The sequence below is a fragment of the Mirounga leonina genome, unplaced genomic scaffold, assembly GCF_011800145.1.
Source record: "Mirounga leonina isolate KUSES-001 unplaced genomic scaffold, KU_Mleo_1.0 Mir_224, whole genome shotgun sequence".
Classification (NCBI taxonomy): Eukaryota; Metazoa; Chordata; class Mammalia; order Carnivora; family Phocidae; genus Mirounga; species Mirounga leonina.
The window spans coordinates 4,848,191-4,873,336 of record NW_023270615.1 but is presented as its reverse complement, the minus strand read 5'-3'; the positions used below and the strand labels follow the sequence as shown (position 1 = coordinate 4,873,336).

General features: G+C 39.5%; 1 protein-coding gene across 1 annotated transcript in view; it reads right to left on the bottom strand.

The window, feature by feature from the left end:
- TRPM6 (transient receptor potential cation channel subfamily M member 6) overlaps nt 1-25,146 on the bottom strand; it is a 167,076-nt gene that overhangs the window by 46,870 nt on the left and 95,060 nt on the right. Inside the window, exons 16-24 of the mRNA XM_035029044.1 lie at nt 24,040-24,320; nt 22,552-22,780; nt 19,259-19,408; nt 13,956-14,102; nt 10,531-10,659; nt 8,896-9,147; nt 6,855-7,029; nt 6,532-6,646; nt 2,950-3,143 (exon numbers count right to left, since the gene is read on the bottom strand). Coding sequence (XP_034884935.1) covers nt 2,950-3,143; nt 6,532-6,646; nt 6,855-7,029; nt 8,896-9,147; nt 10,531-10,659; nt 13,956-14,102; nt 19,259-19,408; nt 22,552-22,780; nt 24,040-24,320 — 1,672 coding nt within the window. The remainder of the gene's footprint in view (nt 1-2,949; nt 3,144-6,531; nt 6,647-6,854; nt 7,030-8,895; nt 9,148-10,530; nt 10,660-13,955; nt 14,103-19,258; nt 19,409-22,551; nt 22,781-24,039; nt 24,321-25,146) is intronic.

Sequence of the window (25,146 nt, the reverse complement as noted above, 5' to 3'; positions counted from 1 at the left end):
CTCACTTTGTTGTAATCCTCAGTATACAACACATATAATATCCAAAATATGTGTTAATTGACTATGTTATCAGTAAGGCTTCTGGTCAACAGTAGGCTATGAGTAGTTAGGTGGGAGAGGAGTCAAAAATTATACACTGATTTTTGGCTGTGCAAGGGGCTAGCACCCCTAACCCCCATGTTGCTCAAGGGTCAACTGCATAAGTTACTCTATTGGAAACAGAGGCATTATTACCAGCCAATGGCTGAGGCTATCCACTTCCCTTGACATGATTGTTATTAACTCACAAAAAGACACATTGTTTCATGATATTATGAAGCTAATACAATTCAATGTCAGCCTTCAGTGATCACATTCCACCCATTACCTTGGCCCTCATTCTGATCTAACAGAAAAATATATTAGCTTATGAGCAAGTTTCTAATACTTGAAAAATACATAAATGGTGTTGCAAAAAAAAAAAAAAAGGAGCATTCTCTTCCTTCAGTGGTTTCACTTAAATCAGGAAAAAAAAAAAAAACACCCATAATGTTCCCTCAAATGTACTAGAAATCCGAACGTTTCATTATTTTCCAATGAGACAAAAATATTAATTTTAAATTGAAAAACAGGGCAAAGAGAAAACAATATTCAGCCATAAAAATATGTCCACAACTCAAGTGCATAAGTGTTTTCTGATTTTATGGTGTGGAAGAATTACTCAGATACTGAAAAAATCCAGTAACCACCCCCCTAAGCTCTAAATGCCCTGTTTGCATTAAAGAATCTCTTATGCTTGGGGCGCCTGGTGGCTCAGTCGTTAAGCATCTGCCTTCAGCTCAGGTCATGATCCCAGGGTCCTGGGATTGAGCCCCACATCGAACTCCCTGCTCGGCAGGAAGCCTGCTTCTCCCTCTCGCACTCCCCCTGCTTGTGTTCCCTCTCTTGCTGTGTCTCTATCAAATAAGTAAATAAAATCTTAAAAAAAAAAAAAAAAAAAACCTCTTATGCATGAGAAACTTTGCAGTTACCATTATTTGATCGTTCTGTGGATTCCTGAAAGCTAACAACCCAAAGACCAATTCCAGTGACAGGTGCGGCTTGCATCTGTGGAGCATTCTTGTGACTCTCCACCAGGTGGCACTGCTACCCCATATGCAAACGTTAATCTTCGATAGACGATTGGAAGAAGTTTCACGAAAGTTCAAGAATTTTCCAGAACTCAGGGTGAACACACCTCTACCCATCAGAAATTTACTTGAGTTATATACTGGAATCATTCTATAAACCCAGATGAAGGTGAAGCTGAAATCTGGCCAAATCCCAGCCAATTCCAGGATCTCTCGGCTGGCTTACACTCTCCTATTAGCTTGCAATAGTTCCGCAGCCAATGCCTGGGATGGCTTTCTATTAGAAGCCTAAAAATTATAGTGTAATTATAAGCTTTTGAATTAACTTCAGTTGTGTGGTGCCTGGGTGGCTCAATTAGTTAAATGGCCAACTCTTGATTTCAGCTCACGGCATGATCTCAGGGTCACGGGATCAAGCTCCGCATTGGGCTCCACACTCAGCACGGTCTGCCTCAGATTCTCTCTCCCTTTGCTTACCCTACCCCTCCCCCGCCAAGTCTCTAAAATAAATAAATAAATCTTTTTAAAAAATTAACTTCAATTGTACTTTGGCTTCCTCATCCAGGCTGAATCTTTGGGGGTCGGGGGTGGAAAAGAAAAGTAAATCTCCAAAGTGACTCAAGAAGAGAAAAATACTTCACTTAGCCAATTACCAGCAGGAACAAAAGCATATCAACCTATCAACCTTGTAATAACACCTGTCCCTCATACATGAGATGTATAAACAGTGCACAATCCCTTATCTGAAACTCCCGGAACTGAGTGTGTTTTAGAATTAAGAATTTTCCTTGTCTCATTTTAGAAAGGTAATATAGTGCATACACCATAAATGAAGTAAAATCCCTGACTGAGGCTAGGGCAGTACCCTAAAATCCAACACATTATTATTTTTGAAGCAAAATCAATGAATATTCATGCTACAAGTGATAAAGAGAATGAATGGCTTCACATTAGTCCCATCAGCCTTTTTTGTCCAAATGAGTCTCTAACTTAAGAAGAAAAAAGCTTTCTGCTTTCAGGGATATTTTGGATGTAGGAATTGAGATAAGGATTGTGGATTTATGCCACCCATTTCCTCTATATGTAGGAATTATCAAGAAATGGGCCTGGTACCAATTGTGAAATTGCTTGAGAGGAACTACAATAGATCTGTGAAACCACAGTAAGAAATGTTCTATTATAACAATTAGCATGAGAGTCATATTGTGCTGTGAAGATATGGATAAGCAAAATGAACTAGGAGAATCTCAAAATATGCAGATTTAAGCATTGCAAAAAAAAAAAGAAGAAGAAAGGAAAAATGAGAATCCACATTTCTGCATCTTGTATTGAAAACATGAAACAACCATACAGAATCACCTCCATCCTCAGTAGATTAGGAAGCAGAGAATCAGGACTCTGGTTAATAAGTGAAGCCACGTCTGTCTTATCAGTTTCCCTCAGTCCACAAGACCTCCTGTGACTCCCTTCTGTTTGGATTCCAACTTTGACAACAGGGAAATGAATATGGGTCACAGTGACTCCCTAGGAGTTATTCTGATGACTTCCCAGGTGAAAAGAGGAAACACAGGTTTTCCAGGTGACATAGAACCTTTAGACATTCAAGCAGAGATTCTGTTCTTACCCCTTCCTTTCTTTCAAAGTATTGGTTAACCTCCACCAAAAGGTACAGCCACGTAATGAGATCAATGTATTTCCTTAGACCCAGGGCCTCAGCTGATATGCTGTTGTGAGTGAACGCCCAGAGATTACCATCCTGTGCCCTGAATTTAACTGCGTGTTTTCACCTTGGATCTCTACTCTTTACTCCCTTCCTAATGCCCCATAAATGAAAACTTACTTAATCCAACATCCCCCTCTTCTTGGTCATTTGGAGCTTGATGATAGCAAAGACGGCGAAGGAGGAGACCAACATGGCTCAGCAGGATGAAAGGTGGGGGCAGCCAAGGCTTCTTGTGGTAGGTCATGATGTAACGATAGCGATTGTATTTCCACAGTTTATGGGAAATGGATTTCATATCTACATAAACATTACTGTAAGTTGAAGAGAGGGATAATGTTTTAATACAGCATCCTAAAATATAATAGATTCTTTCTCTATTTTCCAACTTTTATGATTGGTTCACCTGACATTCCCAACACTCAGTCAACAAAAATAATATCCATTGATTTTGTGATTCTTCTTCTACCCAAACAAGATACATTAATCACCTTCTATAATCAAATATGCTAATCAGAATAAAAAGACAGAAATTACAATCAGAGAGAAAATGCTAATGTTTTAAATGCAATGAACATAAAACTGCCCTCTGGAACTTATCACTATTCTTGGTTTACCATCTCCTCTCACATAAGAAGCTCTTTTCGGCCCATAATTTACCATTCATGGTAAATACCGTTAACGTTTCTCTGTATCATCAACCAATTAGGAGAGGTTCTCCTAATGTCAAATGTGAGAACTGATAGACTAATCCTAGTTAAAACACTCAAATGAAAGAATATTAATGAAGAAGAGACAGGGAAGAAAAATCAGTTCATCCTAAAATAATCAATAAGCAGAGCTATTTAGAAACTAGATAAAAATTATTTACGTTAACTTTACAATGAAAATAACCCCTTATTGGCAGACCACCTTGGATTATTGCTTTAAAGACATCAATTTTAATATGCAGATAGAATGGTAAACACCAATACCACAGAACTAGCAATGGAAGTTGTGGTGGGCGGTGCAGTTATTCTAAGTCATCCCTAACTACGTAACTTTAAGTCTATAACGTGATGGGGGTGGGGAGAGGACACAATGGGATGTCTATCCTAACATTCTGCTTAGGCTAATGTTTGGTTTGTTTAGAGAAAGATGGCAAAGTAGTATTTGAGGAGGACAGCCAAAATCAGCCAATAAAAATACAGGCAGCCCTAAACTTGAGCAATGATAAAGAGAAGAAAGCGGAACTATGCTCGAGAAAGCCAGCTGAGAATAAGAGGAAGGGAGAAATTTCACAGAATCTATAAAGTAGATGATGGGAAGGCAGAAAACTGGGTTTTAACAGTAGTTCTCAACGTGTGGTCGCAACCACAGAATTAGCATCACCTTAGGACATGTCAAAAATGTAAATTCTCGGGCCCTAGCCCAGAACTACCAAATCAGAAACTCTAGAAGAGACATTATAGCATGTCACAGCAAGCCCTCCAGGTGATTCTCCTGTACATCAAGTTGGAGAACCACCACGATTAACTGCTACTCTGTCACTCCGACTGTGACTACAGCTTGCTCACCAGCAGGTGGCGATCTTCACAGTGTATTTTAGGGGTTTTGTAATTATTGCTACAAAGAATCTGGAACGGGCTGCCCCTGGACAAGTAGTCAGATCTGGGTGTCTCAGCTTGTTCCGTCCTCACTGTGTTCCTCTCTGGAGTGAGACAACTGGTCTATGCGAGGATTTCTCAACCTCTCTTTTGACACCTGTCATTTTTGAGAAACAAAAATCTCATACCCCCTCTGAATGTTATTTGAAATGTCAAAAAAACCTATATTAACTAAACACCAGCAAATGTTAGAAGTTTATAAAATGGTAGGGCTAAAAGAGATGACAGTTATTCTATGATCTTGTAACAAGCAGGAAGGTATGTCTTCTCCATATATTTATAACAAGTCTTTTTTTTTTTTTTAAGTATTCTGATTTATTTTTGTTTCTCTCCAGTCTTTAGCTTCTCTATTTTTTTTTTTTTTTTTTTACTTAGATTCCATTGCATTGATTTCTCTTATCTTGCCCTCTGCAGTGGAATAACCAATGAATAAAATACCCAGCACACTGCCTGGCATTAAGGAGGCATTCAAAAAATACTAGTTTCTTCCCCTCTCTTCACCAGGTTTCTTTCGTCCATTAAGCAACTACGTTTATACACTCTTTTTGGTACTTGGGAAAAATTCATCAGCAAAAAAAAGACAATAAAATATCTTGTCCTTGTGGCACTTACATTCCAGTAGAGGAGACAAATAAACAGGAAAAAAAAGCATAAGTGGGTATAAAGAAAGAAGAGTAAGGGGGACCAGGCATGCCACAGAGATGGCTGAAGGAAAGGGGGCTGCACTTTCCAATGTCATCCTTAGGTTAGGCCTAATGGTGAAGGGAACATGTGAGCAAAGACTCGAAGGGGGTGAGAAAATGGGCCACACGGATGCCTGAAGGAAGAGCACTGCAGGCAGAGGGAACAGCATCTGCAAACACACCTGTGCTGGTTGAAAACCTCCGAGAGGCCAGTGTGATTAGAGAGGAGAGGGTTAGGGGAAAAGTTGTGTGACGCGTGACTGGAAAAGCAGCAGGGAAGCCAAGTCACGGGGGCTCTCTAGGTCATTGTAGGAACTTTGAAATGGGAAACCACTGAGGGTTTGGAGCAGAGTAGTGACATCATCTGACATATGCTTTTATAGGATCACTAGGGGCTACTGTGTTGATAACAGAATATGGGGGCCCAAGATAGAAGCAGAGAAATAAGTAAGAGGCTCTCTGGTAGCAGTGGGGTGGTAAGGGGTGGTTGGACTGATGATCTGTTTGAAGGCAGAGTCAACAGGCGTTCCTGATAGTTTAGAGGGAGAGATACAAGTGGCATTAAGAATGACTCCAAGGCTTTTGATCTCGACAACTGGAGAAATGGAGACCTGACAGAAACTTGTGGTCTTCTCCATAGATTCGGGAAAGATGACAAGTAGAATAAGTATATGCTGGGAAAGAGAGGAGATCAAGATTTTGGACATTTAGAACTGTAGAATTCCATTATACATCCAACTGGTGGTGAAAGGGGCAGTTGGATCTGTGAGACCGGAGTTTGAGGAAGAGATTTGGGCTGGAGATATAAATTGGAATTTGTCAGCATTTACAGCACACTGACCAAGATCACCAAACAAAACGTAAATAAGAGATGAGCAAGGTCTGGGCCCAGGGGACGTTCCAGTGTTACAAGATTGAGGAGAAGGAGATGATCCAGAAAAGCAGACTGAGAAGAAATGAAAAGTCAGATAGAAGAAAACAGAGAATAAGATACACTGGAGTCAAGTAAAGAAAAGCCATCAAGAACCCCTCAGCCAGCTTTTAATCTCAGCAACTGTTATTCTTTCATGATTCCAACTTATTGCTTTACTCCAATGCATGATCTCCTTTCATTCTGCTTGTATTTACTTTCTCTCCATTTATTGTTTTTCCTCTTTTCTCGTGCTCTGCTCCCTTCCTACCAGTGGTTTCATGTCCACATGTTAAAACCACAGTAAAAAAGGGGGGAAAAAATGGAACACACAAAAACCAAAGGTTACATACTCAAAATATGAGAATCTACTCAAAATAGATTTTGATTTAAATGAAATCATCTTGATGTAATTTTGATATTGATTTAAATAAAATAACCACACTTAATTAAAATAACCTACTTGAAAAAAGCAATCAACAGGTTCACCATGATGATATACTGCACGAAGAGGTAGACAGCTTGGAGGAACGGAGTAAGAAAAGAACCAGGAGGGCAAGACGGATGGCTTGCACAAACTACAAATAAAGAATTTAAAAGAATGAGAGATACAGTGAATCACAGTCCTATGGCTCTACACAAATATTTAGCACATTAACTTAGCAGAATACCACAAATTTTGACATCTGTATGATCCAGATGAATATTTTCCACATTTTTTTGTTTTTGTACTCTGAGTATCTACAAAGGTTTGATTTCGGCATGATGGCAAAATCTCCTACACACCATCTATATCTGAAGCATAGACTTCTCCATAAATCATCCAGTATGGCTCAAATACAATGTCTCGAGCAAGGCTCCAAGATGGAAGCTGCTCTGGCGAAAGGATGGCTTTGCGCGCCACTCCAAAGCTCAGCAGGACTATGGCCATCAGGATCACAATGTAGAACATGTTTGCTGTCTGCAAAATAGCAAGGCACAACCAGAATTTTACCACAGACTTGAAATTTAAAACAAATCAAACACTAGCAGCATTCATAATTATAGCTCCCAATAAGAAGACTGTCTAGTCATTGAGCACAATGCCCCAGGCCATGAAGAGCTGGGCTTCCTCTGGCTAAGTCATCTCCTTCTCTCTGCACATGTTTCATGTCCATGTGGTCTATGGGAAAAAGGAACTGTACTGAGCGTAAAGAACCTGTGCTTAAACAAAAAGTAGGGAGTATTCAACTTAGTCAAATGAATCCTGATCCCTAGGATTGTCTTAAGGAGTTGATGAGAGTCTGAGAAATTGATCAGGTCAGGTTCATTTCACTTACTAAATGTACATCAACTCAACCCATTTGTTCACTGTGGCATGGACAATTATGCCACGAGTATTCCATGAGTTCCTCTGCATTTCTTGGCCTCCCTTCCACAAAGCTGGGACTGTATGACTGAGTCTAGCCGATGGCCTGTGGAGTGACAGGAAGTTATTTTACTTCCTGTCCAGAACAGTTAAAAGCTGTTAGACTTTCTCCATCCCTCCCATTCCCCACCATAGGAGACCTTGGAAGCCACCTGCTGACATGGCTCCATCACAAGATGGAAGATTCTGGATCCCTGAGTTATAGGGTAGCGGTCAGTCCCCATGAACACTCATTAAACTTTGCATTAGGGAGAAATAAACTTGTGCTAAGTCACTAGATATATTAGTTATCTCAGTATAGCCTATCTGATAAATACCAATGTCACCAAAACCTGAGAAAACATTGCTGGTCTAAAAGTGTAAAGAAAAATCTCTTTGGAGTCCTGAGGGCTCTTCCTTTTCTGTTCTCCTTTGTTTTTGTACTACCCTTCTTTCTCCAGAGCTAGCCCCTTCCCCGTCAGTGAGAATTCCAGAAGGAAGAGCCAAAGATGATCTGGAAGTACTGTACTTCCTAGAGGGTAGGTCTCAGGCCCTGTACAAAGCCCGTTGGAGAAGGCTAACCCGACTGCAGAGGAGGCTCAGATGACAGAGCCGGACAGTCCAGATGTGAATCCTGACTCCCCTGCTTATGCCCTTGGGAGATTTGCTTAATCTCCATTTCCTTATATGTAAAATGTGGATAATAATAGTACCTATCTCATAAAGTCATTTTGAAGATTAAATGCATTAATAGGTACCAAGTTCTGTTCTCAGTACAGGGTGTGGCCCATAATATGGATTATTTAAGAACTGGCCAGCAGTGAGGAGATAAAAAGAGAAATTGATATTTTAGCAGAAAATATTACCGGTGATAGCCTCACACAAATCTCACCCTCTAGGATTACTATGCTTAGAGACAAATTTGATTCAATCATATTATCTGGCCCCTACCCAAAAAGCTAATAAGCAGAGTATCCAAATCAATCACCCAATATGCTCTCCAAGGACATTTGTTAAATATGAGTTTGTGGTTATAAAGGAAAGCAGAGATGAAATGAGCTGGATGTCTGTGCTTCTATAAGTAATTCTAAAAGTTAAACTGTTGAATGCAAACCACCAAAGTCGGTAGAACCATTACAAACGACCCCAGACGGGGCACCTGGGTGGTTCAGTCAGTTAAGTGCCTTCGGCTCAGGTCATGATCCCAGAGTCCTGGGATCGAGCCCCACATCGGGCTCCCTGCTCAGTGGGGAGCCTGCTTCTCCCTCTCCCTCTGCCTGCCACTCCCCCAGCTTGTGCTCTCTCTCTGTGTCAAATAAATAAATTTTAAAAATAAATAAACAAGCTTTAAAGTTCAGAAATATCTTAAACCTACAAAAAAGAAGATAATATTAAACAACAAACAAAGGATGCCAGAATATGCAAGCAGACTATACTCACCATTTTTGCAATCATTGTCACGTATGGACCTACATGTTGATTCACAGCAAAGAAGTCCAGGAGCCGTGAGAACCAGAATATGATGTCTATACAGTAGATTAGTCTTCCTGCTGTGTGCAAAGGAGGGTCGCCCCACCGAAGGCCAAAACCAACTGAAAACAGGCCGATAGCCACAGTTTCTATTACGTTCCAGTACTCACTAATCCATACCTTCACTTTTTGAGTAAACTTCCCAGGTTCTGAAATACACACCTAAAAGAAGAAAGAAAGAGGGAAATTTAAAGAATGGGGTATAACCCAAGAGACTCATAATAAAGTTCTTCGGTCCATCAACTGCTCGCTTAAAGAGTAATTTGAATCCCACCAAACCTTAGGTCACTTGGGTATTTTGGAGACTTCAGTGATCCTTGGGTAATGAATTATTAAAACAATTCTACAAGTGTGTTTTAATGTCAGTGTTACTGTTAACCAGCTATTTGAAAAACTAACCAGAAGTTAAAAAAAAAAAAAAAAGAAGGAGAAGTTTTTCCTAGCTTTCATTAATCCTAAGCTAACACAGGGGACCAGAAAGACATTTTAAAACAATATTACAGCGGATCTATATACCTACAATTCTATGATTATGAGGGATAGCCAAGTATAGAGGAGACTGGTTTGAAACCAAGGAATCTTGCAATCTAGGCCTGCTACTGCCAGTGAGTTATTGAGAAATTACTAAGGAGGCCATGTTAGAAGTCACTATTAAAGAAATGACCCCTGCAACAGAATATCAGATTCAAATGTAAAACAATTAACTTTCTTCCCCTGAAGCATAAAAAATGGTGGAATTCAGATAATGTTTTTCTCCTGACTTGTTTTCTGTAGATTCCGCAATAGTAACTAGCAGGTGATATAGGTATAATTACTAAGAATACATTTACTTAGTGCATAATGCTGGTCATATTAGCTCTAGGACAAAATAAATGTATATAAATGTATAGACACAGAGGTAAGTACACACTAAGATACATATACAATGATACATAAAGTCATAACTGTATTGTACATAACTGATTGCAGTTACAACAGCATGGATGTTAATGCATTTTTTTTAAGTGACTCATTTGCAAAACTAAAAATGAAAATTTTGTTTTGTTTTTTGGACTCCTGGCCTCAGGGATTTGCAGCTTCCATTTTCAAAGGTGTTTAGTAAAATAATTCAAAAGCTATAAATGAATTCTTTACCTATTGCACAACTCTGGCCATTTCCGTGCCTAGCGTGAAATGGAGCTGACAATATGCAAGCAATGGTAAGCTACAAAAATCAATCTCATTAAATAAAAACACACACGCAACTTCTGGGAGATCAAATAGTTGAGGGTCTAATAACAATTAGACAGCATCACTCTAAGACTGATAAACACACTAGGACATCTTCAGAAATAACTGCTTTTAAAGAGCAGACACCAGCAAAGTATTTGGCAAGGAGTAAGGGTTGAAGTCCGAGATTTTCCCCTAAATACCCTTCCAGCAAGCAAATTAGGATCAACATTGCCTGTATCACCCCCACCCTTGACCCGTCTGTCCCTTTTCATTATGAGCCTAAAACACCTCTTTGCAGAGGTGTAGAAGACAAAGGTAGAAGGCACGACTCACCTCCCTGACTTTCTCAATGGCATTGGTGAAGATATAAATGATAACAAGCCACTCTTGCACGCTGGGCTGGGGCTGCATCTCTACCAACACAGTGTAAGTGAACAGCATGAGGAATGCCAAATACGCCATCTATGAGGGGGACACACATTCCCTGGACATGAGTGAGAGTCATAATGGAGGACGCCAAGCAGAAACACACCCAGGAACTTCAACGTCATAACATGGAAATATAACTGGGACCGCCCTCCGATTATTGATAACCTGATTTCAAGGAAAGCACAAGAATCTGCAGTTTTCTATTCCAGGATTAATGGAAGGAATGAAGGTCACTGTTTCCAAATGCATGGAAGGGGGCACTATCTCATCTTGCTGGCTCCTGACCAGAATTTCCAGAACCCTGCGCATGCCAGCATGCTAATAAGCCAAGAGAGAATCAAACACTGTCCCCTCCAACTAAGCACAGAAAATGTGCGTCTCCAGGACACCAACGAGCTGTATCAGTAGGTGCCTATCCTCAAATGTAATAAATTGTGACATTTACTTCTGCTGGGAGGTGTTTTTTTTTTTTTTTTAAAGATTTTATTTTATTTTTTTCATTTGAGAGGGAGAAAGTATGAGAGAGAGCACAAGAGGGAGAAGGAGCAGAGGGACAGACTCCCCACCGAGCAGGGAGCCCGACTCAGGCCTCGATCCCAGGATCCCGGATCGTGACCTGACCCGAAGAGAGACGCCCAACCGACTGAGCCACCCAGGCGCCCCTTCTGGGAGCTTTACTTTATGTTGATTAAAACATACTAGTCATTGGGAAAGTACTGTCCAACTGTGAGTCCTTGTAATTAAAAGACCATTGAAATTTGTACCTTCAGCCCTCAGCACTCGGCCTAACACATGGTAGACTTTCAAGAAATGCATATTTAATTACTGTTTATATTTAACCTAGATTTCCAATATCTCCAAAGAATTAAGACACAGTAAGCACACACATATATATACATTGTGATTAATAGCTTTGCAATCTTATCTAAAGTCCTTATTTTCTTAAGATACATTCCCAGAAGTAGAATCGCTGGGCATACACAGTTAAAACCGTGACTCGTATTACTCAATTGTCCACCAGAAAGGTTTTACCAATTTCCACAAAAACCAACAATGCATGAGACAGTGTAGTTCTTTAAATAGCCTCAGTGACAGTGCATGGTGTTCACTGATCCACAGATGTATTAAAGCCCCAGATCAATGGAGAGTATGTGTGTGTATATGTGTGTGCGTGTTCACTCTCAAGGAGGTGAATCATATTATTTTAACCTGAATCCCTATTTCTCAGATCTTTTTGAGCTCTACCTAAGTTTGGTACATTATCCTGTCAGTGCAGTTCTACAAAGAGAATGGCTAAAACCACTTCCGACTACACAGCCGGGATGATATATATCCAACAGGCAGTGCTTGGGGCAGGTGTGATGGGTAATGCTGCCTCTGAGATCAAGAGCCTGGTAGAAAAGCATATAAGATAGTTAAGGTAAATTCTATGAATTCTATTTCTCTAGGTTTATGCCTCAAAGTCTAAGCATGTTTGATGACCGTTTAGACACATGATTAAATAAATTTGTTCTATCAAGCAGTCCCCCCCCTTTTTTTTTTTTTCATTTTTGCCATTGGCTTCATGGTGGCCAGATATTAAACCACCACAGATATTGGTAATATTGCTCCTGACACTTGATTTCTTTCCGATCTTAAGAAAAGATCCAAACATGTTTACATTTTTGCTTCTTCACCATCACATGTATAACAAGACATGCTTCAGTAAAGCACACACATCATAACCTAGCAACGTGACAGCCAAGACAAAAATGCCTGTGCTCACTGCTAACATCGTCCGTTATGATGGGCAGACCTGGCTGGCTACTTGGTTCCATCTGTTTACTCTTTGTTCTTGTTAATCTATTTTCTGAGCTTTATTCCTGTCTCTAAGAGTTCATCAGCTGGGGGTGCCTGAGTGGCTCAGTCAGTTAAGCATCTGACTCCTGGATTCGGTGCAGGTCCTGTGCAGGTCCCGTGCAGGTCCTAATCTCAGGGTCATCAGATTGAGCCTGCATCAGGCTCCCCACTCGGCAGGAGTCTGTTGGGACAGTATCTCCCTCTGCCCTTCCCCGGCTTGCATGTTCTTTCTTTCTCTCTCAAATAAATAATCTTTTTTTAAAAAAAAGAGTTCATCAGCTGGAAATTTCTAAGGACAGAAATACTTGAATACTCGGGGCACCTGGGTGGCTCAGTCGTTAGGCGTCTGCCTTCGGCTCAGGTCATGATCCCAGGGTCCTGGGATCGAGCCCCACATCGGGCTCCCTGCTCGGCGGGAAGCCTGCTTCTCCCTCTCCCACTCCCCCTGCTTGTGTTCCCTCTCTCGCTGTCTCTCTCTATCAAATAAATAAATAAAATCTTTAAAAAAAAAAAAAAGAAATACTCGCATACTCTTTTCCCAGTGATGTGACTACAGTTAATCTCTTGAACCTACTATCAGAGCCTTTAGGATATTTTGTTGCATATTCACAAAAATGGTAAAACCTCATCATTTGAAGGAAGATTTGATTTTTGAAAACAAAGCAATATACATATTTAATAAATGTATGCAATAAAAATTTGGATAGGCGAGTAAATATTTTGAAATACAACACATTTAGATAAATGTCCTTTTATAATCACACTTCAAATGTTTTGGAAATACACAATCTTGGCCACGAGCAATTTAAAGTATATATAAGCATTAAAAAAATAAATGCTATTAAATAAATGTGAAAAGCACTCATTGCATTTAAAGTGCAGTTCATGATTTCTCTGTATCACTATGATCAATATTAGATGTAGTATTTGTTCATAAATTTAACTTCTACAATTTTATTGTCCTCAAAAAGGTGGGGGGGAGGGTGTCAGAGGGGAAAATATAAAATAAAATAAAATGTTATTGTCCTCTATGTATTTATAATCATGTTATTGAAGACAAAAAGCAAACACTTTGTAATTTTTGTCTATATTACACATTATTCCTACCAAATAATAAATCAATTCAACTGCTGATTTCTTTGCCCAAGATGAGAAAAGAATCCACCCCATCACTTAATTCTACAACCACTGTCATTAACTGCTTGTTCCACAAAGTTTCAAGTACTCGGTCCCAGCAGAGCTAATGGGAAGCACTCAGGAAAGAAGAAATTGCTTGTTCTTTCAATCCCATAGTGGGAGAGATCTGCTCTAACTTTCCTCACCTCCCTCCAATCTTCTTCTTTCCTACCCCCTTTGTCACTCTTGTTTTTTTTTTCTCCCTGCATTTCTACATTTTATCACAAGTTGGCAAACCAGGCATATCATTATCAAAATCATGATCAACTACTGGCCAGCACAAAGACTATATTAATTGCTGCAATGAGACCAACCGTATAAAACCAAAACTTGACAATTGGAGCATTGTAGAACTCATAGATTTTCCTGGTCCATGGAAGGCTTTGGGGATTGCTCTTTAAATCAAAATGGTGATTTTCATCTAGTTTCTCATCGGGGCCTCTTTCCAAATCACAGTCTTTCTGCAAAATAAATAATCATTCATTGTCAGAGCCTTAAATAAGATACTGACATTTGCAAACATCCAAAATACATCATATATATGTATATATATATATGTATATATATGAATATAATAAATATATTAGGAGTTAATTGGGCACCCACCTGCCAAATTATAATCTTAGTTTTGGAAGGAAAGAAAACTATGTGTATTGTGTAAATCTTTGGCTTTTAAGTAAGGAGCACAGGATATCTCTCAAAATGCAAGCTAAGTCTCTAACCAGGAAACCTAGTCAAACTAAGAATAGTTCCAAGGATTTAAAAATTGTCCCTGTTCCTGTTCTGCTTAGTCTCCTTTATCAGTATTTTAGAACCTAAAAATATCATAAAATCCCCATGAAATCATTAACAGATAATAAAATTATTTCCATAATAGAGGAGGACAAAATGGACACCCATTAGTGATATAGTTTCCATTTCCTAGGAAAGTCAGGCACAGCATTAGTTTTAGAATTCTGGCTTGGATAGCAGACATGCTTTGCCTGAAGTTCATGAACTGTCAGAGCTTCCAGAGTTCCCTGAATCTCCTGTGACTACATGCAAGTATTTTTGTTGTACATGCATTTTCCTAGGGAAAGCATCAAATCTTTCATCAGTTTCTCAAAATGTGTATGTCAGTCCGAAGAGGTTAGTTAATCCTTGTAGGTGATGAGCAGTAAGTATCTCTGTGGCAGACAAGTGGTTGTGTGATGGACTACACAGGTGTGCACAGAGAAAAGCCTTTAAAAGTGGGGGGTGGGGGGGCAAGGAGGGAGGAAAGAACTGAAAAGAAAAGAAAAGAAAATCATTTGTAGCCCGGTTGCTTCTGGAAAGAGGGAACTTAGGGATGGTAAAAGAGAAGCAAAAGAGAAGTCACCCCAGTTTATAGAGCTCTGTGTGGTTCTAATATTTAAACAGGAAATCCACTACTTGTGTGATCTGAAAAAATATTAAAAGAAAGGAATGTTCTCTGATGCCTCTTAGATGAGTACCTTTCTTCAACCTATCCACAAAAGATGTCTCTCTAGTGTCACACCTGCAAGACTGGTAGGATTTTACAAGCCAAGAAATAAAGCAAGTGTTGCTTGAATTGTCCATAAAACTGATCAAATGTAATTTTTGAGGCTTCAGGCATTGGAATGGGCCATCTCAGTGCCTGATTGCTGTCATTCACATCATTTTGGGCAGTGAAATTGGCATTGTGACCTGAAGGTGTAGGAACTGACCTGATTCCTAACAGGTTTGAACCTGCCTAGAGTTAAAACAGCTTAGAACCAATGAGAAAAGTCATCATTTACTGTGATTTCAATGACATCAGTACCACTTCAAAAAGACTCCAGAAAGCAATTTTAGTAATGACTGTGTAAATTAAATAACTTCTCTTATTATTTTTTTCTAGGAGTTTCTCATTAGGTGTTACTTACTCTTGACAGTTTGGTATGGATTATAAAGTTCTAATTAAGCCTCTCTCTGAGTTGAACTCCAAGACACCAACTACCATGATGAAGACAATGTAAGAATATAAATTCAGATTCAGGACATCTGCCCTCCTCCCCCCACCTTAGAAGAAGGTAAACACAGAAATATTTCACTTAACTAGCTTTTATTCGACTCAAATCTCAATATAATCAAACTCTCTCTCTCTCTCTCTCCCCCTCCCTCCCTCTCCCCCAGCCCTCTCCTCTCTCCCCTGTCCTCTCTCCCTCCTCTTTCTAATAAGAATCTGATCAGCAGGCACACAGAATAAAATTATAACTACAACAATCACCTCTACCACAATTCATACCTATTTTCCATTGTTATAACTATCGTCATTCCCACTTAATGATGTTCTGATAAAATAGATTATTGTTCAACTTTAGAAAATACTTTTTCATTGTGGTTTATCAACATGTCTAAGACTAAACTTGTCTTTCTCCTTCCAAACCTGCTCCTTTTCCAATCATCCCCGTATCCCTTCAAGATGGCCTTGTTCTAACCATCAACCTCTCGGTCATATTTGCTATCTTCCTTTCATCTATGCCCCATGTTCAAACATTATCCGACTCTTCACTTAAGATCTCTCTTTTCCTCTCCATTCCCATTGCTACCAACTCTGGCCAAATTCCTTAATCCTCCTCATCTGGATGGTTACACCTGTCTATGCTCTCCCTGCTTTCAGCCTATCTTCTTGCTACATCATCCTATACACTGGAGACAGAATAATTTTCCTAGTGGTCAGATCATCTTGCTACTCTGGTCATGTGCATCCACTGGCTATCCATTACCTACAGAAAAAACACCACATTCCTTCATAAGATATACGAGAGTCTCTACGATCTAGCCTCAATCTACTGTCCCAGCCATACCTGCAAATATTCCCTCCTTGTCCCATATCCACAACAACCTGGACTCTAGCCAAACCATAGAACTTACGATGCTTGACAGGTGCCTTGCATTTCCTGCCTCTTTACCCCTACTTACTGTCTTCCCACAGAAATGCTATTTCCACACGTCGTCAAGTCTTAGCTTATCCACCACCTCATGCATGAAGCTGCCACCAATCTGTAATCCTCGCTGACTGACACCAAATGAAAAGAATCTTCTTCTTCCTCTAGTTCAGCCATTCTGCCATCTCGCTATAATCTGTTCCTGAGAAAGCTCATGTCCTCAAAAGTCATGCTTTCAAAGGATTAGCAGCTAGAAAGATTGGGAGTTCTCATGGCAAAGTTCTTTTGCCTCTAGAGGCTTCAGTAAGGTTTTTTATGAAACCTCAGGAGGCAAATGCAGAAGTTGAGTCTATCCAGCTTCAGGACAATGGCCTTCCTTCTCCAATTACCAGTGGTGCTTTCCTTGTATTCATTACCACCCACCACTACTACAGGGTCAGAGCATGAAGACATGCTAAAAGAACATCTAGGTCTTACCTGTCTTCACTTTCCTCTCAAAATATGTAACACAAATTGTATTCCTCAACTAATCGAGCACATCATATTTAATCAGCATTGTGAAATCTTCCATGTCGCATGCTGATATCACCCCTCCTCTCTGCTTAGCAACATTCCAAACACACAGCAGGTAATCAAAAACTATTGCTCTGGTTAAACTCAAAAACAAAAGAACACTGTTACCATGATTATAATCCATGCATAACAGAGCAGGTTTGAGACACTTTTTAATAAAAGCTTTAAACTGGATAATGCTGAGGTATCTATCATGGATATTCTCTCTGATTATAAGCTCCATGGTGGCAGGGGTCACATCTGCCTTAGTTACTGCAGTGATCCGGAACATTGTATCTTGTCTGGCACATGGACGGTGGCCATTAAATATTCAACAAATTAATAAATCAATATGGTCATGTCCAAGCCATCCAGGTGGGCAAAGTCATAAACAGGACCACTACATTACAGCCAAAGTTTGATTTTTCAGGGAACTGTGAGAACTTACTATATTTTTTAATGTTAAAAGCACATTATTTGCCATTTAAGGAAGGACTTCCTTCTCTAAAAGCTTCCCTTTAAGAACAACTACTTAGTGGAATGTTCCAGCCATCTACAATGCCTTAAGTGTTTGTGAGAGCTTATCTTTCCATGAACCTTGTAGAAACCAGAAGTGAAGTTACATCCACTTACAAAGTACTATTTGCTACCAACTGCCAACATATTTACATATTTGTTTATAGATAGATAGACAGGTAGGTAGGTTTATCTGCCTAGAAAGGCAACTCTCTCCATTTTTCATTTCAACAAACTAAATGTTAACGTATAAATAGCAAAATCAAACAAAATATCTCACATATAAAGACTTCATTTTATTTGTAAAGGTGTTAAGTCAACACTGCATTTCCTATCTTTCCTTTAAAAATTTTTGAAATGGTCTAAGCTTATTAACCATATCATTTAGCCAGTACAATCACAATTGTAACAACTTGATTAGCCCAGTTTGTAAGATAATTGCTTACACAAGAGTCTGACGCTTAACTTCCACAGAAGTTAGAATGTACCTGCCATCTTGTATTCTGAGAATCCCAGATAGAACCATCAGGCTTAGTAAAGTGAGGATGGAAGGAAGGGGGAGAGGGTAGAGGATAGGAATACATATATACCCAGGCAGGCACGATAGTCAAAATACTTAACAACTGATCTGGTAAAGGCATTAACCAATTAGAATGGATGCTCACCCAATCACAACAGATGTCAGCCATACAAACTAATTATAATTACTTATTTTTCATTTAATACTTCTTGAGTGCATTTTTAAATACTGTCACAAATACTTCACAAGTGCAAAAGCATATCCAACAAGATGCTAAAGATGCCTCATTAAAGTATTAAATACCAGGGAAGACATTCACTGCACCTACAGTAATACGTTTATAAGTAATGATACACGCTGAGACATAAAAAGCAAAAAATACATGCACAGACAGCATCCTGGAGACTCTCCAGTGAAGACAGGTTGCAAAAGCATAGTTCAAATTACTCAGGAAAACATATACATCCGGGAACTCAAGTAAAATTATTTGGTCACAGGATATAACAAATGAAAAAAAAAAAAATTGTGGAGTGGAACAGTGAAAATAATGCAAAACCTAAACCTGAACCTTTACAAATATTTTTAAGGATATGAGGGATTCTTCATTATAACTTCCTTTTTTTCTTTTCTTTTCTTTTCTTTCTTTCTTTCTTTTTTTAGAGAGGGAGAGAGGAGGGGGAGGGGCCAAGGGAGAGGAAAAGAGACAATCTTAAACAGGCTCCATGCCCAGCGCAGGGCCTGATGCAGGGCTGATCTCACAACCCTGAGATCATGACCTGAGCCAAAATCAAGAGTCTGACGCTTAACTGACTGAGCCACCCAGGCTCCCCTCCTCATTGTCACTTTCGAGAAATAGTAACTCTATTTATTCTACTAGTCACAAAGGAAAATGAAAAGTTAAACATTTGTCAAGATATAATAAAGACGTTCTTTCCCAAAGAAATGGGATATTTTGCTTAATCATATATGGGGGTTAATTAGATGTATCATACATGCTATACCTGATCACAGATAATATGATTAAGATCATTAAATACATTAATAAGCAAACTCTGTGCATGTGTATGTTGGTGTGCAGTCAATATCATGAAAACCGAGCTCACTATGATATCGTACTAACCATATAAGCATTCTCTTTTGCGCTGGGGTTCTGGTCGCCATAATACCACGCAAACTGGAAGTCCTGGGACTGGGGAACATGGGACATCTCTGCTCTGCTCTTAAATTCCAGTGACAGAATGGTGGGTGGAAAAAGAATACTTATGATGATCTTTAAGAGAAAATAAAGCAAAATAAGTAGTAAGGATTACAACACAAGGCATGAGTAGTAGTCAAATCACAAAATGAAGATTTTAATGTACACAAAGCACCAGACCAATCCCTAATTCGGTTGATACCCTGATTCTATACATACTTTTTGACTCAATTCCAAATCTAGCAGTGTCTTCCCCAGAAATCGTCATAAATGCAAGCATATGTGTATAGGGACATGCATTGCAGGGTTATGTATAATAGCAAAAAAATCTGTCAACCTAAATATCTTTCTATAGAGGGATAGCAGGTATGGGACAACCTCACAGTGGAATATTATGCAGTCATTAAGAAGATAAAGATACTGGGCACCTGGGTGGCTCAGTTGGTTAAGCAACTGCCTTCAGCTCAGGTCATGATCCCAGGGTCCTGGGATCGAGCCCCGCATCGGGCTCCCAGCTCAGCGAGAAGCCTGCTTCTCCCTCTCCCACTCCCCCTGCTTGTGTTCCCTCTCTCACTGTCTCTCTGTCAAATAAATAAATAAATAAATAAATAAATAAATAAAATGTAAAAAAAAAAAGATAAAGGCACTTTTTAGTATAATGAAAAAATATCCAAGTTATATTGTTAAATGAATAAAAGCAAGGTATATAATCATATATATGGTATGATCCCATTATTGTACAAAAAGAGAATTAAAAATTAGAAAACATATGTGCATACACAGATATGCATTTAAAAGTTTAAAAATCTGTATACCACACAGTTATTATTTATCCCTAGGGGCAGGGCAGCAAGAAGTATTATTTTTCAATGAACATGAGCATATTGCTTTCATAATTCTTTAAAGCCATTAGGTAGTTATCATCCCATAAAACACATTAAAATTTATTCATATTATAAAATCAAGAATAGGGATGCCTGGGTGGCTCAGTCAGTTAAGCGTCTGCCTTGGCCTCAGGTCATGATCTCAGGGTCCTGGGATCGAGTCCCACACTGGGCTCCTTGCCCAGTGGAGAGCCTGCTTCTCCCTCTGCCTCTGCCTGCCACTCCCCCTGCTTGTGCTCTCTCTGACAAATAAAATCTTAAAAAATAAATAAATAAAATCAAGAATATAAAAACATAACAAGTGTCACCTTCTGTTAGATTCATCTCACATCCTACACAAATATTTATTTTTTTTAAGATTTTATTTATTTCTGAGTGAGACAGAGCACGAACAGGGGGGAGGGGAAGAGGGAGAAAAACTTGTCGCCAAGCACTGATGAATTAGGATCTAGGCATGGAGAGCAATGTCCCACAGCTCAGAGATTTTAAGTAGCTAATTCAGCCTTCTTTGTCCACTCACTACTTTTGGGGGCAAAACATTCAGTCTTGCTTCATTTAGGTCTCTTTACTGATATAATGTATATGAGGAACAAAATGGTATTAAGCAAAATGGTATAATTTTCCCCACAGCTGTACAGAAAAAACCATCGTGGGGAAAATTATTGCTCAAACTTCCAGCCATCTATACCCCATCTTGTTCTCTACACATTTAAAAAGAGTTATTGTCAGAGATTGTGTAGCTAGAGGTGGGCCCATTCACTTCTCTGCTTCATCATTTCCAAGGCTGAAATCAAAACAGATCAAAGGAGAACTTCGTCTACAAATAACTGTTACTTCTTCAGTGTTTTTTAAAGAGGAATCTATGTGAAATAATTTTTGGTTCACATCTCTCTTATTTTTGCAATCTCATTGGTGGATTTAAAATGTGCAAGTTCTTTTATATATTTGGTATGGTATGTCTTATTTCTTTGTGTTTTCTATAGTGTGTCCAACAAAAAAATAGTTTTACGGAAGTCATTCTATTTGGGACGGACATTTTTATTTATTTATTTTTATTTATTTATTTATTTTTAAGATTTTATTTATTTATTTGACAGAGAAACACAGCGAGAGAGGGAACACAAGCAGGGGGAGTGGGAGAGGGAGAAGCAGGCTCCCCGCAGAGCAGGGAGCCCGATGCGGGACTCGATCCTGGGACTCCAGGATCATGACCTGAGCCGAAGGCAGTCACTTAACCGACTGAGCCACCCAGGCGCCCAAGGGACGGACATTTTTAAAAGCTGTAGGAAAAATACAATTAAAATATATAGTCTTATGTTGGGGCACCTGGGTGGCTCAGTTATTAAACGTCTGGCTTCGGCTCAAGTCATGATCCCAGGGTCCTGGGATCGAGCCCCGCATCAGGCTCCCTGCTCAGCGGGAAGCCTGCTTCTCTCTCCCCCACTCCCCCCCTGCTTGTGTTCCTGCTCTCCCTATCTCCCCCTTCAAATAAACAAATAAAATCTTTAAAAAAATAAAATATATAGTCTAATGTTGCTTTTCATGCTCATGCTTTATCCCCTTTTATTCAGTTTTATAAGCATATGTACTTCATAAGCTTGACCATAACCTAAAGCTTTAGGCTTAGGTGTGATGTCAAAAGTTAAATGTCTTTAGTAGTTAACTAAATTATTCTTGATAATTCAAGATGAGAGGTGAGGCCAAACTATAACGGATAGAAGAATCTGGAAATAGGTGTTTCAGGGCAGCTTTATAAAATGAGCATCTATTCCCTCAAACATCACATTGGATGAACAGAAGAGCAATTGCTAATTTTATTTGGTGTATTATTGATTAATATTCCTAAGCTGAAATTTGTTTCATTAAAAAGGCTATTAACGTCGTTGTCTGAGGTTCCACTGGGGAGATCCCAGCTCATCTGTGAGAACCAAAGATACTAACTGGTTTTCCTGAATTGATTCTTCCAGAACAAGGGAAAAATGAACTCAAGAGTACAGACCTTCCGAGTAAACAAATATTAAATTCTAGAAAGTAAATATACTTTTTTTAAATTGAAGTAGACACACAAGTTTACATTAGTTTCTGGCATACAGAACAGCGATTTGACACCTCTAGGTTACGCTGTGCTCACTGCCCATTGTAGCTACCATCTGTCTCCATACAACATGATCACAATACCACTGACTCTATTCCCTATGGTCCACTGTCATCCCCGTGACTTATTCAGTCCATCACTGGAAGCCTGTGTCTCCCACTCCCCTTCACCCATTTTGCCCAACCCCCTACACCCTCCCCACTGGCAACCACCAGTTTGTTCTCTGTAAGTCAGTGTACCTTTAACCAAGAGTTCTTCCTCATTTTCAGGCGCCCGGTCCACATGTCTGTCAGTAGCATTTGGGTGCAAGTATGCGAGACGAAAGGCCGCAATCTTCCAGACGCGGCCAGTTTCAGACAGGTAGAATTGCTCCAGTTCTTGAGTTCATAGGTCAACAGTTTCATGGCCATTCTTTCATTCTGCTTGAATGCCTTCTCCAGCACATCCAGGGCGAGCTGGCCGAACTGTCTGTGATGACACAGTGGTGAGTGGCAAAAACAAATGCAGGTCAGAGTCCCAGAAACATTTAAAAAGATCAGCTGTGAGACTCGGGAAAGAGCAACACAAAAAAACGAACAGCAACATAATAACCTCAGACTGTAGAAGCTATTTCAAAGTGGTTGCTGCTCAGGAAATGGACATTCTCCCTTTGCAGGAGGGTTTACACCACAGCATACAGAATTTGGTTTGCACCAGCAGTGGTTGAGCTATCTACCCATGGGGAGAAGCTTGTCCACGCCACAAAACAGACTACATATAGCTTGGTTTGGGGCTCCCTGACAAAACCAAATAAAGAATTTTTTGACAGAAAAGACTGTTCAGTATTGAGTAAGGAATTAAGGGAAATCATGGGGCCACATTTTTTAAAAAATATTCTAGAAAATACATAGATGACTTAAGTAAGAAACTAGATGTGGGGACATTTTCTGGGAGGTTGTTTTCTCTAAAAAGTAGACACTGCTATTCTCCAGAACTTTTAAAATCACAATTAGACATTAGTTTTTATGAATTCTAGCTCCCCTTCTTTCCTCACTATTATAATGCTTGAGTATTCAAAAAATCAAAACCATTTCCAACTTTTCTATCTTTTGCCACCATGCCCTGGTTCTTTGGTGCATAATACATTTATTTGTTTCCCTGCCTGAGAGGTACTAAAAGTAAACAAGTTTTCATTTCGCTTAGTGTCAAAGAGTTTGAGAGCTGGAAGGGATTTTCAAAATCATTAACTGAACCTTCTAGTGAGGAAACAAGAGTCCCCAAATCTGGCCGGCTGAGTTGCCCAATTATTAAACAGCCGGATGAGGACCAGAGGCCAGGTCTCCTGATTGGAGAGCTACCTCTCTTCCCTTGATTCCACAAAGCGCCTTGAAATACCTAAAGACCCTGATTTATGGGAGAGCCCAGGAAATGCTGGGCAAGTCCACGCATCTTACAAGTTCTAAGGCGAGGGAGATAAAAGTGTCTAACCATTCTAAGAACTGTCAATTTTTTTTTTAAAGATTTTATTTATTTATTTGAGACAGAGAGAATGAGAGAGAGAGAGCACATGAGAGGGGGGAGGGTCAGAGGGAGAAGCAGACTCCCCGCAGAGCAGGGAGCCCGATGCGGGACTCAATCCCGGGACTCCAGGATCATGACCTGAGCCGAAGGCAGTCGCTTAACCAACTGAGCCACCCAGGCGCCCCGAACTGTCAGTGTTTAGTATGAAGTGAAGAGAGAACTCCTACTTTGAGTAATTTTTCAGCTCTTCTGAGGCATCATCCATCATGTTGCTCTCCTTGGCTTCGTGGGCCATGGCTCGGTAGAGTTTATAGGCAACCACTGCCTTCACTGTTGCCTCCTCTCCATGCTGCCAGAAGAACATGGCCATCTTCTGCCTTTTCATTAGCACAGCCCAAACCAGCAGGTCATTGTAAGGGTACATAAAGCCAGTGGACTCAGGGTCATCTGATATATTTTGCTCTTCTTTTGACTTCTTCCTTGATTTATGAAGGACTACAGACTTTTCCTGTTGGAAAATAAAATAGGAACGGATTCCCAAAGAGTCAGATGCATGATATTTGACCTAATGAAACATATCCGGTATCCTAAGAATATTTTTTAAGTCTCTGAAAAGAGATGGAAATAATAATACAATTTTATAAACCAAAAACCAAAATTTTAGCCTCTTAGGTGATCTATTTCTTGTTGTGTCCGATAGATCCAGGGTCCACACACTGAGATACCTTGGGTTCATTCAGCACAACTTGGAACCCTACACCTTTGGGATAGACTCAATAACTACATGACAATTTTCAGTTTCTCAAGGAAATGGGCTGAAATAACTATTGGATAAATGAGAACTATAAAAAAAAAAAAAAAAAAACAACTCCAAACTCACTTTATAAATAAATTATCTTTCCCTTAGAAAAATGTCACTAGCATTGCCAACATGCATCCAAACTGATTGGTTTTAAGTTTCCTTTATTCTGATTATATTCCTCTAGTAATAGTAATATGTAATAATGCAATACTATTCTCCACCAGGTAAACTAACCCTTTACAGCTCATCTCAAATGTCACTCCCTAACCCCCATGTTCTTCTATATCACTATGTATGTATTTCTATTTCAATATTCATCATCATCATATGGCAATATGGCTATTACTTTTGGGGAGGGGGGGTCATTTCTCAGTCATTATTATACCTTCTTCATCCACCTGCATCCCAAATTCAACTAAGCACCCAACATAATGCCTGGTAAATAATAGGATTTGATAACTTTTTTAATAAAAAGAGATAAGAGTGAAAATTATTCCTCTATTTCTATAAATAAAAGGCAATTTGTATCCAT